At 42.0% G+C, this 18,519-nt stretch overlaps 2 protein-coding genes across 2 annotated transcripts in view; both read left to right on the top strand.

The window, feature by feature from the left end:
• The window catches only part of LOC117484773 (scavenger receptor cysteine-rich type 1 protein M130-like), a 65,900-nt gene extending 56,674 nt beyond the window's left edge, over positions 1 to 9,226 (top strand). Inside the window, exons 6-13 of the mRNA XM_034133200.1 lie at positions 1,130 to 1,417; positions 2,606 to 2,926; positions 3,011 to 3,304; positions 6,781 to 7,101; positions 7,186 to 7,485; positions 7,985 to 8,299; positions 8,728 to 8,819; positions 9,131 to 9,226. Of these exons, the coding sequence (XP_033989091.1) occupies positions 1,130 to 1,417; positions 2,606 to 2,926; positions 3,011 to 3,304; positions 6,781 to 7,101; positions 7,186 to 7,485; positions 7,985 to 8,299; positions 8,728 to 8,819; positions 9,131 to 9,226 (2,027 nt within the window). The remainder of the gene's footprint in view (positions 1 to 1,129; positions 1,418 to 2,605; positions 2,927 to 3,010; positions 3,305 to 6,780; positions 7,102 to 7,185; positions 7,486 to 7,984; positions 8,300 to 8,727; positions 8,820 to 9,130) is intronic.
• A 5,346-nt stretch (positions 9,227 to 14,572) lies between these two features.
• On the top strand, positions 14,573 to 18,316 carry LOC117484772 (breakpoint cluster region protein-like). Its single transcript, XM_034133199.1, has 4 exons — positions 14,573 to 14,579; positions 16,109 to 16,254; positions 16,744 to 16,753; positions 17,736 to 18,316. Exons 1-4 carry the CDS (start codon positions 14,573 to 14,575, stop codon positions 18,074 to 18,076), a joined length of 504 nt encoding a protein of 167 aa, XP_033989090.1. The 3' UTR covers positions 18,077 to 18,316.
• Positions 18,317 to 18,519: the final 203 nt, after the last annotated feature.

Below are 18,519 nucleotides of genomic sequence, written 5' to 3'. Positions count from 1 at the left end.
CCGAATGTATTCGCTAGTGCAGTCTGTGGCAGGGCCATTATTTGTCTTTCTTATCTGTGTGCAGTGTAGGATAAGTAGGATCCTTAGAAACAGTGCAAGCGGGAGTGAAGCACCCCGTGGGGGATTTTAAAGTGCTGGACGCACCGGAAGCAAAATGTACCGAGCTAATAAAAGAACCTGAAAGTAGCCTGGTAAAGAATACCTCTTTTCCTAACGTAGTTGTACATAAGAGACCTCTATCAAACCCTAGAATCCGGTCACTGGAGTGATACAGAAACAGAGAAGGAAGGGGGGAACTGAAAAAGGGATACAAGCTAAGAGATAAGGAACAAGGTTTTCTTAGAGAGAAAGTGAGGGTTAGGAAACCCGGTAGAGGAAACAGGGAGGTTGATAAGTTAGCAAGGGAGCGGCCAGCTAGCCTGGGGTCTTTGCGTCTTATTATACCTGGGGAATGGAAAGAAGGAGAGAGAGTGAGAGTTCCACCGCCCGACCACCTTAACGTATTAGGAGATACACAAGACTTAGCTCATGTAGGGGCATAGGTTCATGTAGTCTCATTGAGCTGGAGGTCACTAAAGCTTTGCACAGAGGTCGCATTATGTTATTTATTCATTTCTTTGAACACATATCTGTTTATGAACAATAACTTCCTTACTTGCAATAAATAAGCACTAATTAGAGGGTTATTGAGGAAAAGCTCTCAACTAATGGCTTATTACTTGTAGAATATGGTCATGTAGAATAAGGCATTAATAAGTGTTTTATAATGACTAATAAAGAGCCAATATACTGCTAATACGCATGTTAATTAACAACTAGTTGATGGTTAATATGTGTACCGTAATATAAAGTGTTACCAGTCATTCAAACCTGTACTTACAGTACTTGAACTCATTTTATTGAATACATGTGATGTAGTAGTATTATAAAACCATATACTCCAGTAAAGTAATTCAAACCTGTACTTACAGTACTTGAGTATATGTACTTTATTACTTCCCACCACCGGTTTATAGAGAGCTGAAGTTACTGATCTGATTATCACTCGGAAGTATTAATAGTATAAATGATTAATTATTAAAATATGCTAATATCAATGAAGGTACATGACTCTCTTGTTTCTCTTCAGAGCCTGGTGTTAGGCTGGTGGGAGGAGAGAGTCGCTGTGCAGGAGACCTGGAGGTGGAACATGAGGGAGAATGGAGACCAGTGAGGGGCTTTCTCTGGAACCTGAAGGCAGCAGGAGTCGCCTGCAGAGAGCTGGACTGTGGCTCTGCTGTTTCTGTGGGAGGGAGAGAGGGGTCCTCAAGGAGACCTGTGTGGGGGATCGATCCTGAATGTGTTGAGTCTGGATCTGCTCTGAGGGAGTGTGCACAATCATCTTCCTCTAGAGACATCCTGACTCTCACCTGCTCAGGTAAACCCATCAATGACATCATCAGTGACATCATCAGTGACATCATCAGTGACATTTTCATTTTCTTGTTTTTAGAATGAAAAAATACACAAACCCAAATAACAAATGATGAACAGTGTATGAAGCAGCCGGGCGTTGTGGGTGGGCTACTGGGTCTATAGGCCCACCCACTCATTCATCAACAATGACTGAGAGAAAATATAGCTTACCGGATTTTTATTTTTGATTATCAAAATGAATAATTAAATAATAAAATAATAGCAAAAATAAGTTTCCCTTTAAAAAATGAATACAATTAGAAGCAACATTTATTAACGTATTCAGGCTTCTGTTGTGTGAGATGTTCTATCCAATCACAACAGGCCAATGTAAAATAGCCTGTTGTGATTGGCCTACATAGTTCACATAGTCGAAGCGCGGCGCAAACACAACGTAGGACGTCCCACAGACCCCGCAGATGAAGGAGGAAAATATAGCACTCATTTACAGAGTCACAAGAATCCATGTTCAGAGTTTTCAAAAGAGTGAGAGGGGAGAGGCCAGAACCATCATCCTCACAGCAGGGGCCGTCTCACTCCAGATTCTGCCTCTCTATGCTTTCTGTGTCTCTAAAATGTATCAATGTAATGTGAACCAAAAGAAATGAACAAGCAGTATTACATTTCATTTCACTCATTGCAGCCTGGAGCACGGCTGATATGAAGAGTCATGAAACCCACCGGGTTATTTGGAGCCTCCACCTCTAGAATGATACAATTCACCATTTAATGGAAAACACGAGATCAATATACAAACAACAGCTTGAATTCAATGATGACGCCATGTTTGAAGAACAACGTGTTTACAAACACCAATCAGATAACACATGTGAAACACACATGTAAGAGTAAAGAATGAAACCTTTTGAAAGTGTGTGAGAGCAGAGGTGGAGCTGAGCAGGAGCAGAGGATCTGCAGAGGAGGAGGTTTGGTTGAAGACACAGGGAAAGGGTTCACTAATGGAGACCACTTGCTAGAGGGTATCAGATGTAGATGTGAGGGTACCTGCAGTCTGTGTTCTTATAAACATGTGTTCTGTTGTTCATCATCAACTCATGTTGGAACTGAGTCCAGTTTGAATCTCTGAAATATAGTTTCATCTCTTTGATGGTGTGTCTTTGACCTCTGTTTGATCTTCTGTCCTCTGCAGACTCTGTCAGGCTGCTGGGGGGGACTGGTCTGTGCTCAGGCAGACTGGAGGTGAAGTCTGACCAGTCTAACCAGTCTAACCCGTCCTGGTCCTCAGTGTGTGAGGCTGACTTTGACCAGCAGGATGCTCAGGTGGTCTGCCGGCAGCTGGGCTGTGGGGCTCCTTCAGTCCTCCAGGGGGCGCTCTATGGAGAAGGGGAGGCTCCAATGTGGACCAAAGAGTTCCAGTGTGGAGGCCATGAGTCTGCTCTCCTGGACTGTAGCTCAGCCTCAGAGAGAAACACCTGCTCACCTGGCACAGCTGTTAGCCTCACCTGCTCAGGTAGAGAGGAGCTGTGATTGGTTCATTCTGTTCTCATCAAACTCACTTTATTCTCTCTCTGATCTCTCTCTTGTTTCTCTTCAGAGCCTGGTGCTGTTAAGCTGGTGGGAGGAGAGAGTCGCTGTGCAGGAGCTCTGGAGGTGGAACATCTGGGAGAATGGAGACCAGTGGAGGACTACTCTCTCTGGACCCTGAAGGCAGCAGGAGTCGCCTGCAGAGAGCTCGACTGTGGCTCTGCTGTTTCTGTGGGACTGAGAAAGTCGTCCTCAAGGAGACCTGCGTGGAGGATCAGCTCTGACTGTGTTGAGTCTGGATCTCCTCTGAGGGAGTGTGCAGCACCATATCCCTCTTCCTCCTTCCTGACTCTCACCTGCTCAGGTAAGCTTATCAGTGACATCATCAGTGACATCATCAGTGACATCATCTAAGACAGTCGTTTTAAGCAACCACAGTTCATGGGGGGGTTAACCGAGATTAAAAAGTATCTAGAACAAATCCAGACATGATATAAACGTCACTGAACATTCATCTGGTAGCAGAGTGACATCTCATTTAGTATCCATCACAATCTGTATGAAAATCCGTCTGATATTCATGTGGCAGAAGCTTTGTTTGTTTATTACGGGTAATCAGGTGTAATCAATACATACACAAGGTTTAAAATCAGAACATACGTAATATTTAATATGAGAGAGACTTTATATTTAACCTCCTTTATTTAGGACACAGTGTTTACAATTTCCACTGACAGCTAAATGTATGTTTCTCTGTGAATATGCATCAGTGCACGGTACTTTGAGGAGCAGCTGGTGTTAGGAGAGCGTTAGCTGAATGCTGGATGGGTTGGGGGCATGTCTCTTCTGGGGCCCCCAGAGGGTCTTGCTGTGCCACTGCTCACAGCCATGAGGCCAGATCAATGAAAGCAGGATACATCCTTTACCGTCAAACTGGGTCTGAACACAGCTGCCTGTGTGCGCTTGATCAATACTTTCTGATGTTATATTTATGATATGCTACTTATCAGCTACATGGCCCTAACGTGTGAAGTTACACAAGCATCTGTACCAGAGAGGAGGAGATGAAGAGAGCAGGAGGGTCAGAGCAGGAGGAAGAGGAGGAGATGAAGAGAGCAGGAGGGTCAGAGCAGGAGGAAGAGGAGGAGATTAAGAGAGCAGGAGGAAGAGGAGGAGATGAAGAGAGCAGGAGGGTCAGAGCAGGAGGAAGAGGAGGAGATGAAGAGAGCAGGAGGGTCAGAGCAGGAGGAAGAGGAGGAGATGAAGAGACCAGGAGGGTCAGAGCAGGAGGAAGAGGAGGAGATGAAGAGACCAGGAGGGTCAGAGCAGGAGGAAGAGGAGGAGATGAAGAGAGCAGGAGGGTCAGAGCAGGAGGAAGAGGAGGAGATGAAGAGAGCAGGAGGGTCAGAGCAGGAGGAAGAGGAGGAGATGAAGAGAGCAGGAGGGTCAGAGCAGGAGGAAGAGGAGGAGATGAAGAGACCAGGAGGGTCAGAGCAGGAGGAAGAGGAGGAGATGAAGAGACCAGGAGGGTCAGAGCAGGAGGAAGAGGAGGAGATGAAGAGACCAGGAGGGTCAGAGCAGGAGGAAGAGGAGGAGATGAAGAGAGCAGGAGGGTCAGAGCAGGAGGAAGAGGAGGAGATGAAGACATTAGTGAAGAAGAAGACATGTATGTGAGGAATACAGATGAAGTGTCAGAAAGAGGGCCAGAGGCAGGGATCAGGAGGCAGAGGAGACTCCAGCTGGACCACATGGTATGTTCTTCTTCTCCTCACATCTTCCATCACAGCAGCTCAATCTAGCAGCTCTTAGTATTGACACATATTGAAATGTGTTGCTGCACAGGTCACCTCTAGCTCTCTGAAGAGATGGATGATGTCATGTGTGTACTTCATTATAACTAAGTACTTTGACTGTACTCACAGTACACAGAGTTCTAGGGTATCATGAGTACTTTCTGCTGTTTTATACTATATGTTAGTTTGTTAGTCTGAACACCTTGTTTCTCTTGTGCATTAAGAACACTTGTGTTAGGCCATGATTTAACAATAAATAGGTTTTATATACAGAATGAAATACCACGTACTGTCGGCCCTCCCATGCCACCCTGACCTCTTGCCCCCCCTTTGCCTCCCCATGTAAAATGTTCTAGAACCCCCACTGTGCAGGTGTGAGGTGAGACAGGTAACACACTGCTGCTGCTCTGGCAGTGATAACTGGGAGCCTCTTATTAGGAATAGAACAGCGAACATGTCTGCAAACACAAACTCTGTCAGAAGTGTGCAGCTGTTAAAGCCACTGACAGCCGATCCAGCAGCGATCAGGAATCACAAACGGAAGTCCTTTAACTTCACACTCAGAGGAAAGGACGTCTCATTGCTCTGAAAACACATTTCCTTACTCCCTCCCTCTTCGTGTGGAGGAAAGGACGCAAGTGAGGGAAGCATGGACTCAAGTTCAGAGACTTAGGATGGACCTCATATCGTGTTCTTCCAAGCTAGAGTAGAAGTGATATTAACATTGTTTTCCGCTTCGTTCTGATGCCTTAGTTTTACCGGGAAGTGGGCAGGGCAGTCATTTAGCTCGAAAGGGATGCACTCATGTGATTGGCTTAAATGATGCAGACATCTGATTGGCTACAGAAACTCCCATCTTGAATACATTCATTTGTGAATCTAGCGGCGTCAGGGTGTTTCAGAAATCCACTCACAAAAGCATTTTTTATAGAAATGTAACAACATCAAATCTGTTATTGATGCACAACATTGAACACTTTTAAAGTCACTTACGCATCACTGCACCCTGTATACCAAGGAGGTTTGCCATCACTTACTGTACGGAGGCTCAGTCACTGGTACACGTTTATTTATAAAGCCATGTTGGGTAAACTCCTGTATTGTATCTGCTCTCTGATCTCTCGGCGAATTGAAAGTACTTATTGCCTGAGATCACATGCTGTGGTTTTATTAAATGTGCCAAGTGCTAGGACTGTCTTAGGGAAGAAAGCTTTTAGATGTGCAGCTGCACTAACTTGGAACAGTCTGCAAAAAGAATGGAAAATTACCAATCTGGTACCACTACATGTTTTTAAAGCTCGGTTGGATGCTACACAATCAGATGCTGTTGGTACCTGTACATGTGGATAGATATGTCAATTGTAATCCCTGTCATTTTTGCTGTATGATGTCCTTTTGTTGTTCTGTTGTTCATCATCAACTCATGTTGGAACTGAGTCCAGTTTGAATCTCTGAAATATTGTTTCATCTCTTTTAGAGATACACTGTACCCTGTATACCAAGGAGGTTTGCCATCACTTACTGTACGGAGGCTCAGTCTCTGGTACACGTTTATTTATAAAGCCATGTTGGGTAAACTCCCGTATTGTATCTGCTCTCTGATAACACAGAGAGTTGCAAGCAGCTATTGTCTGAGATGGCAGGATGTAGTCTTGTTAGATGTGCCAAGAGCAAGGACTGTCTTAGGTAAGACAGCTTTTATGTGCGCAGCTCCACTTGCTTGGAACAATCTTCAGCAAGAATTGAAACTGAGCAATTTCATTGCTCTGCATGTTTTTAAAGCTAGGCTAAGTGAAATGCTTTTTGATACCATGGGTACTTGTAAATGTCGATAACTATGTAAATGTAGCCTGTAAATATAATGTATGATGTCCTTTATTGTTTTATGTTTGTTTTATGTTTCATGTGGAACCTATTTGCTGCAGGTCTCCCTTGAAAAAGAGATCTATGATCTCAAGGGACCAATCTTGTTAAATAAAGGTTTGAAATGAAATGAAAACAATGATGGTGTGTCTTTGACCTCTGTTTGACCTTCTGTCCTCTGCAGACTCTGTCAGGCTGCTGGGGGGGACTGGTCTGTGCTCAGGCAGACTGGAGGTGAACTCTGACCAGTCTAACCAGTCTAACCCGTCCTGGTCCTCAGTGTGTGAGGCTGACTTTGACCAGCAGGATGCTCAGGTGGTCTGCCGGCAGCTGGGCTGTGGGGCTCCTTCAGTCCTCCAGGGGGCGCTCTATGGAGAAGGGGAGGCTCCAATGTGGACCAAAGAGTTCCAGTGTGGAGGCCATGAGTCTGCTCTCCTGGACTGTAGCTCAGCCTCAGAGAGAAACACCTGCTCACCTGGCACAGCTGTTAGCCTCACCTGCTCAGGTAGAGAGGAGCTGTGATTGGTTCATTCTGTTCTCATCAAACTCACTTTATTCTCTCTCTGATCTCTCTCTTGTTTCTCTTCAGAGCCTGGTGGTGTTAAGCTGGAGGGAGGAGAGAGTCGCTGTGCAGGAGCTCTGGAGGTGGAACATCTGGGAGAATGGAGACCAGTGGGGGACCCTTACTCTCTCTGGACCCTGAAGGCAGCAGGAGTCGCCTGCAGAGAGCTCGACTGTGGCTCTGCTGTTTCTGTGAGAGAGAGAGAGGAGTCCTCAGAGAGACCTGTGTGGAGGATCAGACCTGACTGTGTTGAGTCTGGATCTCCTCTGAGGGAGTGTGCAGCAGCATCATATTCCTCTTCCTCCTTCCTGACTCTCACCTGCTCAGGTAAGCCCATCAGGGACATTGTTTATGACATCATGTCCTCTGTCTCTTTGTTAGTCTCTCTCTCTCTCTGGGGCAGGCAAACATGTGGATCTCCAGAAGCAGGAACAACAAAGTAAACAGTACAGCAGCTCAGCAACTCACTAACATGTGTTTCTCTTGGTGAAAGCAAGAGGGAGTTAGATTTTAGATTTCACTCTCTGATGAGAAACATGGAGGAGTTTTTAAACTGTTAGTGTTTCACTCCATCTGTGAGCTCTGTGGTGGAGGGAGGCATTGCTTTGAACTCTGTTTCTATGAGAAGAGATGTGTTTATCAAATCAAATCTTCTCAATGTCTAGCTATTAACTAAGATCATTGTTGTTGTTAATAAAGGAGTCTTTAAAAAATCAAATCTCCCCTCTCTCTCTCTCTCTCTCTCTCTCTCTCTCTCTCTCTCTCTCTCTCTCTCTCTCTCTCTCTCTCTCTCTCTCTCTCTCTCTCTCTCTCTCTCTCTCTACAGATAAGCTGTTTCAGCCCAACATCTCTGTGTCCTCCTCCATCTACGGGGTCTCCGGGGCCCAGCAGCAGGGGTTCCAGGTGTTCAGAGGCTTCACCTTCACCATCAGTTGCTCCATCCAGCCTCAGTACCCAGGAGGCTCCTTCCTGCTCAGCTCCTCCACTCACAACTACACCCAGCCAGCTGTCAATCACTCTGCCCACTTCCTGTTCCCGGCTGCAGAGCCCGCCCACCAGGGAAGCTACAGCTGTGTTTATGTCTCTGCTTTTTCTCAGGACTTCTCCTCTGAGAGCCGTGTGCTCTCCGTCACCGTCACAGGTGAGCTGTTAGAGTTTACTGTAGGACAGAGCGTGATGCTCCCCAGGAGAACGCTGGTGAGGACTGAGTGTTTTACTGTGAGCCCTGAAGCAGTCACACCCTTACATCACATTTAGCTTTCCAGAGCAACGTACAATAAGTGCAATGAACCGTGAAGACATGAATCCAGAACAGACATTCTCCAGTCAGCTGTAGTTTACATTGGAGTATTGCCATGAGTACTGACTGTTCAACAGATACAGCTAGCAGCTTCTCCCTACAGTCCTACTGTCTGGTATGAACAGGAAAAAGGGTTGGGGTTGAATGAAGATCTTAAGAAGATGTAGTTTATTGTAATATAACTGTAGAGGAGTCTCCATGCTGAAGTGGGTTCAGGTCTCTGTGTGTTTGCTGACTCTTGATGTGATGCTGTCCATGTGTTTGATCAGATCCAGGACCTTTTATCATCCGAGCTGTCGTCCTGCCGCTGACTCAGCTGCTGGTGCTGCTGGTGACCGTCGGCCTTTACTTCTACTGTAAGGTACGGAAACATGTTGTTGTTGTTCCACTGACTGAATGATAAGGGACTGAAACATGTTGTTGTTCCACCACTGACTGAATGATAAGGGACTGAAACATGTTGTTGTTCCACTGACTGAATGATAAGGGACTGAAACATGTTGTTGTTCCACTGACTGAATGATAAGGGACTGAAACATGTTGTTGTTCCACTGACTGAATGATAAGGGACTGAAACATGTTGTTGTTCCACCACTGACTGAATGAAACAGTGTGTGTTATTGAACAGGAGTGATGCAGGAAGTCTCACTGTGTGCTGTCATGTCTCTCCAGGCCACCAGGGGGCGGAGGCCGAGCCGACAGGAGGACATTGAGCTGGATTACCTGGGTGTTCCTGCTGAAGAGGAAGGAGCTCAGGGAGCAGAGTAGCAGCTCCAAGGAGCTCCTCTCACACACATGGGTTTATCAGCTCTTATAGATTTTAACCAACGTTAGAAAATATAGCTTTCACTCTGAAAGTCACCAGCAATGTGTTAGTGCCTCATGTTTCCTGACTTCCTGTCAGCTCCAAGCCAATTGGTTCCCACTGAAGATGAAGATCTTTAAAAAACATCACAAGTTAGTTTTATTTTTAAAAGTCAATGCAGTCGGTGCAGTTTGAAACCAGACACACCAACCCAGGCCGCTCAGGAACTAAGTTGGCCAATGAATGCCATATATTAATGTTCAAATATCCTCTAAAAAACAGTGTTACAAAACCCAATGTTTGAATCTAATGTAGTGATTCCTGAGATAACAGGAGGAACGCGTTACAGCGCCACCTAGTGTTAGATTTGTAGACCTCGAGCACAACAAGGGTTTTTGTTATTCAATCAACAAATAAGACAAAGTACAGTTTTTAAAATGTTACGTTTTTCACAACAATTCATCTGATCAGCGAGATAGGATATTTGATCCCCTTGTGGGTCACATGGGTCATTTTAGCAGCAGGGCCAGATTTAGCTGAACAATATACAGATAGGAATTGAACAAAAGTAAATAGTCCAAACACTTCTTATTTCATAACAATGCTGATGTTTTTTTTATTGAAAAATGTGATTTCAGTTGAATTTAGCTTGATTTTAGTCTGAAGAGATTGTTTGTATAAAAAAAATAAGCTTTTTCAGAGAAATCCGATTATATTTGTAATTTGCCAAAAAGTATAAGATTGTAACTTTTCTTCAAAGTTCTTATTTCACATGTACTGAGCTCAGTTTGTAATCATTTTCAATCATTCAGTATTTTTCTTACGTTATATCATTTTTGATGGTATTTCTCTGTATTTTGTAGTAATTTAGCTGTTTTTAAGAACTCCACCTATTGGAGAGCATTCCCAAATTCATAAGATATTAAATACTAACATGTTGTAATTAAAAATGTACATAATTTGGTAGAAGTTTCCTTTTTAAAAGGTAATGCGCTTTGTTATGTGATCAAGAAATGTGCTTGTTTTTGTATTATTGAGGATTGTACTTATTTCACAAGATGATCAATAATCTGTAATCATTACTTTTTGGACTTTTATGAAACATTTTTAATTTCTTTTGAATTTTCAGATTATTTTTGTGATTTAGGATTTTCCCAAATTCAGGAGACTAATTATTTCGTACTTAAAATGTTAACATTGTCCGTAAACAAGTGTTGTGATTTTGGAACCGAGAAATGTTTTTGCTTCATAAGAATTTTGATTGATTTTGTTGTTTTTTTGCATTTCTGAAGAATTTAGCTTTCGCCAATTAAGGTTTTTTGATGTGGCTTTTTTTAACAAATGTTGTCATCGCTGTCATTTGCTATGTACCAAAAAAATAATAAAACTTCTTTAATAATCCATGAAACTCTGAGAGTGAGCTGATTTCAAAAGTGTTTCTCCTGGTTTGCTTTGTTTCTGTGTGAGAATTAAACCTCAAGGCTTTAGTTCTAACAGGTTAGTATTGAAATAGCTGATTGATTGATAGCGTACATGGGGGGATGGGCACATAAGAGCGGGAACACATCTAGAGTGTGTGTGTGTGTGTGTGTGTGTGTGTGTGTGTGTGTGTGTGTGTGTGTGTGTGTGTGTGTGTGTGTGTGTGTGTGTGTGTGTGTGTGTGTGTGTGTGTGTGTGTTTTATCTGATCCGGATGGTTACTAATTCCTTTTCTTTATGGCGGGAACACCGTGGGTGTTTCAAAGTTGACTAAATCATCCAAAATTCAATGAAAGTGGTGATCAGCAATTTCATATGTTCAAATGTCTACTGTGAAGGATATCATAAAGCCTTAATGCAATTGAATGTAAAACAAAAAAGTTCTGATTGATGAAAGTAGTAAATCGGTCAGATTTGACCCGAAGACAACAGGAGGGTTAAGTTGTTTTAACTTTATACTCAGAGTTGAAACAAATACCAATCTGACATTATTAGAGCAAGGAAACCTTATTGACCTCCTAGTCAAATAAACTCACATTTCAGTCTTATTATAACTCACACTTTCAAGTTCTACATTTATATAACTCATCATTTCAAGTTAAGAAGATTGTAATAATACATTTGTTTCAACTTACATCTATTAGTTATATTGACTTCTGATTGCAAGTTTATTATTACATAATAATTATTGCAGCAAATGTGTTCAGATATATAACATGTATTTAAAAAAACATGTTATAAATCAACTTGAACACGGCATGTACTCGCTACAGGGTGCACTGAGGGTTTGTGACTGCAGACCGTTTACATGCAGAGAAAGCTACATCACACGGGGACGGGTAGGAACAGAAAAGCATGACATGGGACCTTTAAATAAAAGTGTTGGTTCATTAGGAAAGTTATTATCTCCCAAAGTATATACATTTAGACAATCAAACATTCAGTTCAGGAAAGCATAAGGGTTTACCACCTCTTTGCCCTCTTTTCTTTGTGTGGCCTGCTGACCTGACCTGACCTGACCTGCGCTGTACAAACTACAGATCCATCTCTAGGCTCAGCAGCCCTGTCCCCCCATAAGGCTGAACCTGAACCAGCTTTTCTCCCAACTGTTGCATTGTGTTGAATGCAGGGCCGGTACTGAAGTGGGCCGGACGGACGATGTGGGCCGGTCGGATAAGTCACTAGCACCCCCCCCCCCCCCCCCCTCGTTGACAATGACCTCGCGGTATGTACTTGCGGCACCAAGGTGGGCCGCTCGGATAACTCACTAGCACCCCCCCCCCCCCCCGTAGATAATTTACCGAGGTGGGCCGGCGGTACCGAAGTGGGCCGGTCGAGAGTCCCGGGCTGATTTGTAGTCCCAGTCCGCCCCTGGTTGAATGACATGCCACTTAACATATCTGAAGGGAGACAGGAATACAACATATATATATATCAAAACAAATATCTTTGGGGCCCAATGTGATATATTTTCACAGGGCCCAAAATCCCTGGCGGCACCGCTGCTTAGGATCACACTTTATCAATCCTTTTGATCGTTCAATCCGCACTTTAATCCAAGCATTGCGTCGTAACAAACATTTCTCTCTGCTCCATTCCGTTTCCTTTTATCTTGGCAGGCATCCAACGTATATCCATATCCCGATCAGCTTTAATATCTTCCATCTCATCCATTGTATTAGTCCATTTACTCACGTCCACAACCACACACTTTGGATTCCTAAAGCTTTTAGTCTACTAACCCATCATCCAAGGGTGGTTTTCACTATAAGTAAAAAAGAATCTTTGGACGGACACTATCATTTACAGTTTTTGTGAAATCTGAATTTTCTTTAAAATAAAAAACATCTATATTGATTCTGACTTTTCTACATCCAACTCACAGGTTTATCATTACTTTGAGAAAAAAGATTATTAATTTAACCCTTTTAGAAGGGAAGATATGGTCATTTGTTCTGGGAATGTCATTTTCGAGCCTGAGACCTGAAAAACAGGCTCAGGGCTTAACAGCTGTTCATGTTACAATGTGTTTTTGAGTTTATATGAAGTTACTACTGCAAAAATGTCTGTGTTAATAATGCTTCCAGGTGACAAATGTGTGAGAGTTTTGGGCGAATATTAATTAACACTCGCTCAGAAGTAAAACAAAACATAGTCTCATCTGTTAACCAGAATCCTTGTTAAATCTGTGAAGTTTTATATATATTTTACTTATTACTCTTTATGTTTTATCATATGGATTTAGACCGTTACAAGGCCTTTTCTCACTGATATTATATATTGTTACTATGCTCTGCCTTTAATACATTATAATGTGTACTTTTATATGAAATAAATGATGGCTCTACGCTGTGTGTAAATATGTTAATATCGTCTGACTAAACAAGCGTATCAACAACACAGATAAATATTACAATTTATTTAAACCAGTGATTTACTGTCTCAATACTGTTGAGTACTGTTTGAGTAAATGTATGGATTTAATTTAATTTTAAATAAAAGTATAAACATGTTTTATTATGTATTATAATTATAAAAGTAAAACATAAATACAAAAATTATTTAATTTTTTTTTCACATACTCAAAATAAATAAAGCTTTAAAAATACATAGCCTACAAATAAATCGAGCTTAAAGCACAATAGTATATACATGATACTGGCCTACATATAGTCAATATACAAAGCATTTTTGGTAAATATCAAAATGCTGTCCTTGAACGCATCCTCTGTGCTTATGCTCTGTACATGAACACAGTACATCTCCATACTAAGTGTTTCGAATAAGTATTTTGGTCCTTTACTTAAGTAAAAGTACAAATACCATGGTCTTAAAATACTGCGTTACAATTAAAAGTCCTGATTTCAAGACTTTGCTTAATTAAAAGTACAAAAGTATAAGAATCAAATCAACTTAAAGCATAAAATGTAAAAACACTTATTATGCGGAATGTAGTGGAGTAAAAAGTATAAAGTAGCATGAAATGGAAATACTTAAGTAAAGTACAAATATGGCAAAAAAGTACTAAAGTACAATACTTGAGTAAATACACTTGGTTACTTTGGTTACCACTGTCCATACTTGAATGTACCCATGAACGCACCTCTCTGTAATTGCAGTCTCTGACCGACAGGTGGCGACATTTCCTCACAGCTCTGCTTCAGGTTGTGACACAATGAATTTTGGGAGGATTAACCAGCTGAGTTTTCAGAGCAAAACTAAAAGCACAAGTGCGAAGTGGGTCCGAAAGAGAGACATATATAAAGCTAAGGGAAAACAAAGGTGGAAATTAAGTTAAATGTTGTCTTTTTGGGGCTAAAAATAGAAGCAGGTAGTTGTTTTTAAAATCAGGATCTCGTTCCCCTTCACCTTCTTGCAAAAAAAAAATCCTCTCTCTTCTCTACGACGTTGGACTACGTATGTCTTGCAATGTCAGTTTTTATGCTTTTTTAGATATATTTCTCACAGCTGTCAAGGTGTTTTTCAACATTACCTCAGCTCTGCCTGTAAACTCGCATTTTGACATATTATTGTACGTTTTTTCTTCATGCATTTGCAGTGTAAACCCCTCCTCTCTTCCTGCTGACTGAGAGAGAGAAGGAGGCAGCAGAGATTCAGTCTGACAGCAAACACAGAGGGGGACACATCTCCAGAGAATAGACGGGCACAAAGAAGGGATTAAATACCAGGAATAAGGATAACAATCGTTTTTTTGTGGACTGCATCAACAGGAGTAAGGAGAGAGGATTTTCTCTTTGTGTTTGTGAGTAAATGCTGCAACTGAAACAGTTTTGACTCACTTTAAAGTGGATTCTACCTCTGGATAACACTATGGAAGGTAAACAGTCAGATCCAGCTTCATGTTTTGATTGAATAGTCTATGTTAGAGGTATAATATTAACACAGTGGCGTTAAGTAACTAAGTACATTTACTCAAATACCTTTTTGAGGGACTTTACATGTTCTGCTACTTCATACTTCTACTCCACTACAGTTCAGAGGTAAATGGTGTACTTCTACTCCACTACATGTATTTAGTTACTTCACAGATGTGGATGAATGATGTGAAATATAATCAAGTGTTAAATCAGACTTTAGTTCCACCTGGAGTAAATTCACAAGCTACCCTGCAGTAATCAATCCTTAGTACCAAATATCAGCCCGATGTTTGCCTGCCAGCTCTGTGAAACAAAGTCTTTGTTATGTCCAGAGGTGGGAAGTAACTAAGTACATTTACTTAAGTAGTGTACTTAAGTGCAATTTAGAGGTACTTGTACTTTACCTGAGTATTTCCATTTTGAGCTACTTCATACTTCTTCTCATCTACATTTAGATAGATACTTTATTCATCCCAAACTTGGAGATTTGTTTGTCACAGCGGCAGATTTGTCCAGCATTACACAAGTTAACAATATTTGAAAGATAGAATAAGAATAAAACATTAACATTAGCAGCAAGTATATACAAATTCACAGTAGAAAGTACATGTATCACTAGGGTAACAATTAAAATAAAGGGAAATACTGTTATTTTACTCCACCTGTTTATTTCACAGCTTCAGCTACTTTTAACAAAATGCATCTCTCAAATTTAAACTAGTGGACTAACTCTTAAAGTCACAAAAGAGTCAGATTATTTAATAATTTTACAAAAAGTCAATCAGAACGTGGTTTGTCTACAGCAGTAAAATGCTACGTGATGCCACAAATGTATCTAGAAATGTCACATGTATAATAATTATGATTATATACACACATAAAGACAACATTTTGTTGATAATACTTTTGTACTTTTACTTAACCCTCCTGTCGTGTTCAGGTCAAATCTGACCGTTTTACTACTTTCATCAATAATATATATTGTGTTTTACATGTTATTGCCTCAGGGCTTTATGATATCCTCCACAGTAGGCATTAGAACATATCATGTAATTGCTGATCACCACTTTCATTGCATTTTGGGTGGTTTAGTCAACTTTGTAACTCCTATGGTGACCGCCATAGGAAGTGAATGGGTTTATGTTCATCCACCAGATAGTACACACCCACAAATCAACAAGCATGACATTTTCAGTGTCTATTATTGGATTTTCTCTGCAGTTATTCATGTAAACCAGTAGCCTGAGACATTGTTTACAGCTTAAAAGGGAGTTAAATAACATTTGGTGATGATTAATGACTTTTGTGTTAATGTAAGAGCAGTTAAAATTGGACTAGGAATACCAAAGTAAGGCGAGAGAAACAAACACAGCAGGAGTACGATTTTGAATGCAGGACTTTTACTTGTAATGAAGTACTTTGACAGTAATTTATTGGTGCTTTTTACCCAAGTAAAGCATCTGAACACTTCTTCCACCTCTGCACACAGATGAAGTAAGCAGTAAAGCACATCTGGAGGTGGATGCAGCGTCTCCGAGCAAACAGAAAGATGTTGGTCCAGAGGTTCCTGAGTATCCTCCAAGCACAGGCTCCGTGGCAGCTCGAAGGTCCTACTCTCCAGGGAGCTTCGACGACGTGGGAGGTGAGTGTGGATCTTTTATCATTAAAGGTCCCCTATTATACTGTTTTTCATCAATTTATTATAGAAGTCCCGAGTAAATCGCCAGAAGCGCCGACATCTCCTCATCACTCCACCGCTCCCACGTTTTGTTTTGTGTTGCCATAAGTTAGTCTCTCTCCGTTGGTGCGCTGGGCTAATGCTAATGCTAATAATGCTAATGCGAGCAAATAAAATGGCTGCTTCACAAAACTTTTAGGAGTTTTACGGGGTGTGGTTTGCAATTCGCCCAGCCAATCAGAAATTGGAACCTTTTCCTCCCCAGGAAAGTACCTGCTCTCTAGCAGGGACTGAAAAGGGATGAAAAGGTTCCAGAAAAAAAGTTCTAGTTCCAGATCTTTTTGGTGTGAACGCAAAATCCCAGGAACTATAGGAACTATATCTGGGAAAAGTACTCCGGTGTGAAAGCGCCTAATGGTGCTCTAGGAGGAGATTCAGGTGATAAGGTGGGGGGGGGTTACCTTGGTTGCTGATTGGCTAATGGTTACACAAGACAAAACATCGTTATGACATCATAAAGTGGCCAAAATCTGATCAGCTCATTTTCAGACAGGTTTTTATATAACTGGATCAGGACAAAAAGAGAGAGAATCTTTGTTCCTGAAACTTTCAGAATCTCTTTACACAGAGGGGACACATGTTGATGTAGAAGAGACATGAAGAAGAGGGGACACATGTTGATGTAGAAGAGACATGAAGAAGAGGGGACACATGTTGATGTAGAAGAGACATGAAGAAGAGGGGGACACATGTTGATGTAGAAGAGACATGAAGAAGAGGGGACACATGTTGATGTAGAAGAGACATGAAGAAGAGGGGACACATGTTGATGTAGAAGAGACATGGAGAAGAGGGGACACATGTTGATGTAGAAGAGACATGTAGAAGAGGGGACACATGTTGATGTAGAAGAGACATGAAGAAGAGGGGACACATGTTGATGTAGAAGAGACATGAAGAAGAGGGGACACATGTTGATGTAGAAGAGACATGAAGAAGAGGGGACACATGTTGATGTAGAAGAGACATGAAGAAGAGGGGACACATGTTGATGTAGAAGAGACGTGAAGAAGAGGGGACACATGTTGATGTAGAAGAGACATGAAGAAGAGGGGACACATGTTGATGTAGAAGAGACATGAAGAAGAGGGGACACATGCTGATGTAGAAGAGACATGAAGAAGAGGGGACACATGTTGATGTAGAAGAGACATGAAGAAGAGGGGACACATGTTGATGTAGAAGAGACGTGGAGAAGAGGGGACACATGTTGATGTAGAAGAGACATGAAGAAGAGGGGACACATGTTGATGTAGAAGAGACATGAAGAAGTGGGTTTTGCATAATAGGTGACCTTTAAAATAACTGCCATGTGTGGAATAAACAAATCTATATAAACATTGTGATGAATCTTGATTTCCCCCCCCCCCCCCGTTAGGCGGAGGCTACACGCCGGACTGCAGCTCTAACGAGAACCTGACCTCCAGCGAGGAGGACTTCTCGTCGGGTCCGTCCAGCCTCGTATCCCCAAGCCCCTCCACCTTCCCCCTGTACCGGGAGAAGAGCCGCTCCCCCTCCCTCGGCAGCAGCAGCCCCCCCACCCCGCTGGCTCAGAAGCGCCTGAAGCAGCAGGGGGTCGTCTGCGAGGCCGCCGTCATCGGGGTCCGCAAGACGGGAAAGATCTGGAGCGGAGACGGAGAATCCAACACCTCCAGCAGGAACTCCCAGGACCACAGTGGGCAGGATCTGGGTAAGAGACACCACACAGAGCATTACTGAGGACTTTTATTTGGAAGGATTATTATATTAACAGAACAGTATTATATTGGTGCGGGGAAATCATTGTATCGCGAGATTTGGAGTTATATATTGCTATTATTCTGATATTTGGATTTGAGGCCCATTATTTTCATGGATTTTGGATATCCTAAGTGTTGATTTACTTTGTTTAAAGGCTGCGTTAAAGTACAGTGATGTAGTAGTGGCAATATTTTATTGATACGCAGATTTATTTAACATTTGATGGGTATCAACTGTACACTGGACCAAAACAACATCATATCCGGTTCACATATAGCGTTATAAAGCACCAACATCTAAAAAAGTGCATGGTAAAAATGGATAAAAAGTAAATTTAGGACATCTTCTGGAAGCATGCTCAAAGGGAATACAGTCACAGTTGACAGGAGGATGTTTACATTAATTACAATTACATTTCATTT

This window comes from Trematomus bernacchii, unplaced genomic scaffold (assembly GCF_902827165.1).
Source record: "Trematomus bernacchii unplaced genomic scaffold, fTreBer1.1, whole genome shotgun sequence".
Lineage (NCBI taxonomy): Eukaryota > Metazoa > Chordata > Actinopteri > Perciformes > Nototheniidae > Trematomus > Trematomus bernacchii.
This window is presented reverse-complemented; position numbering and strand designations above follow the sequence as displayed.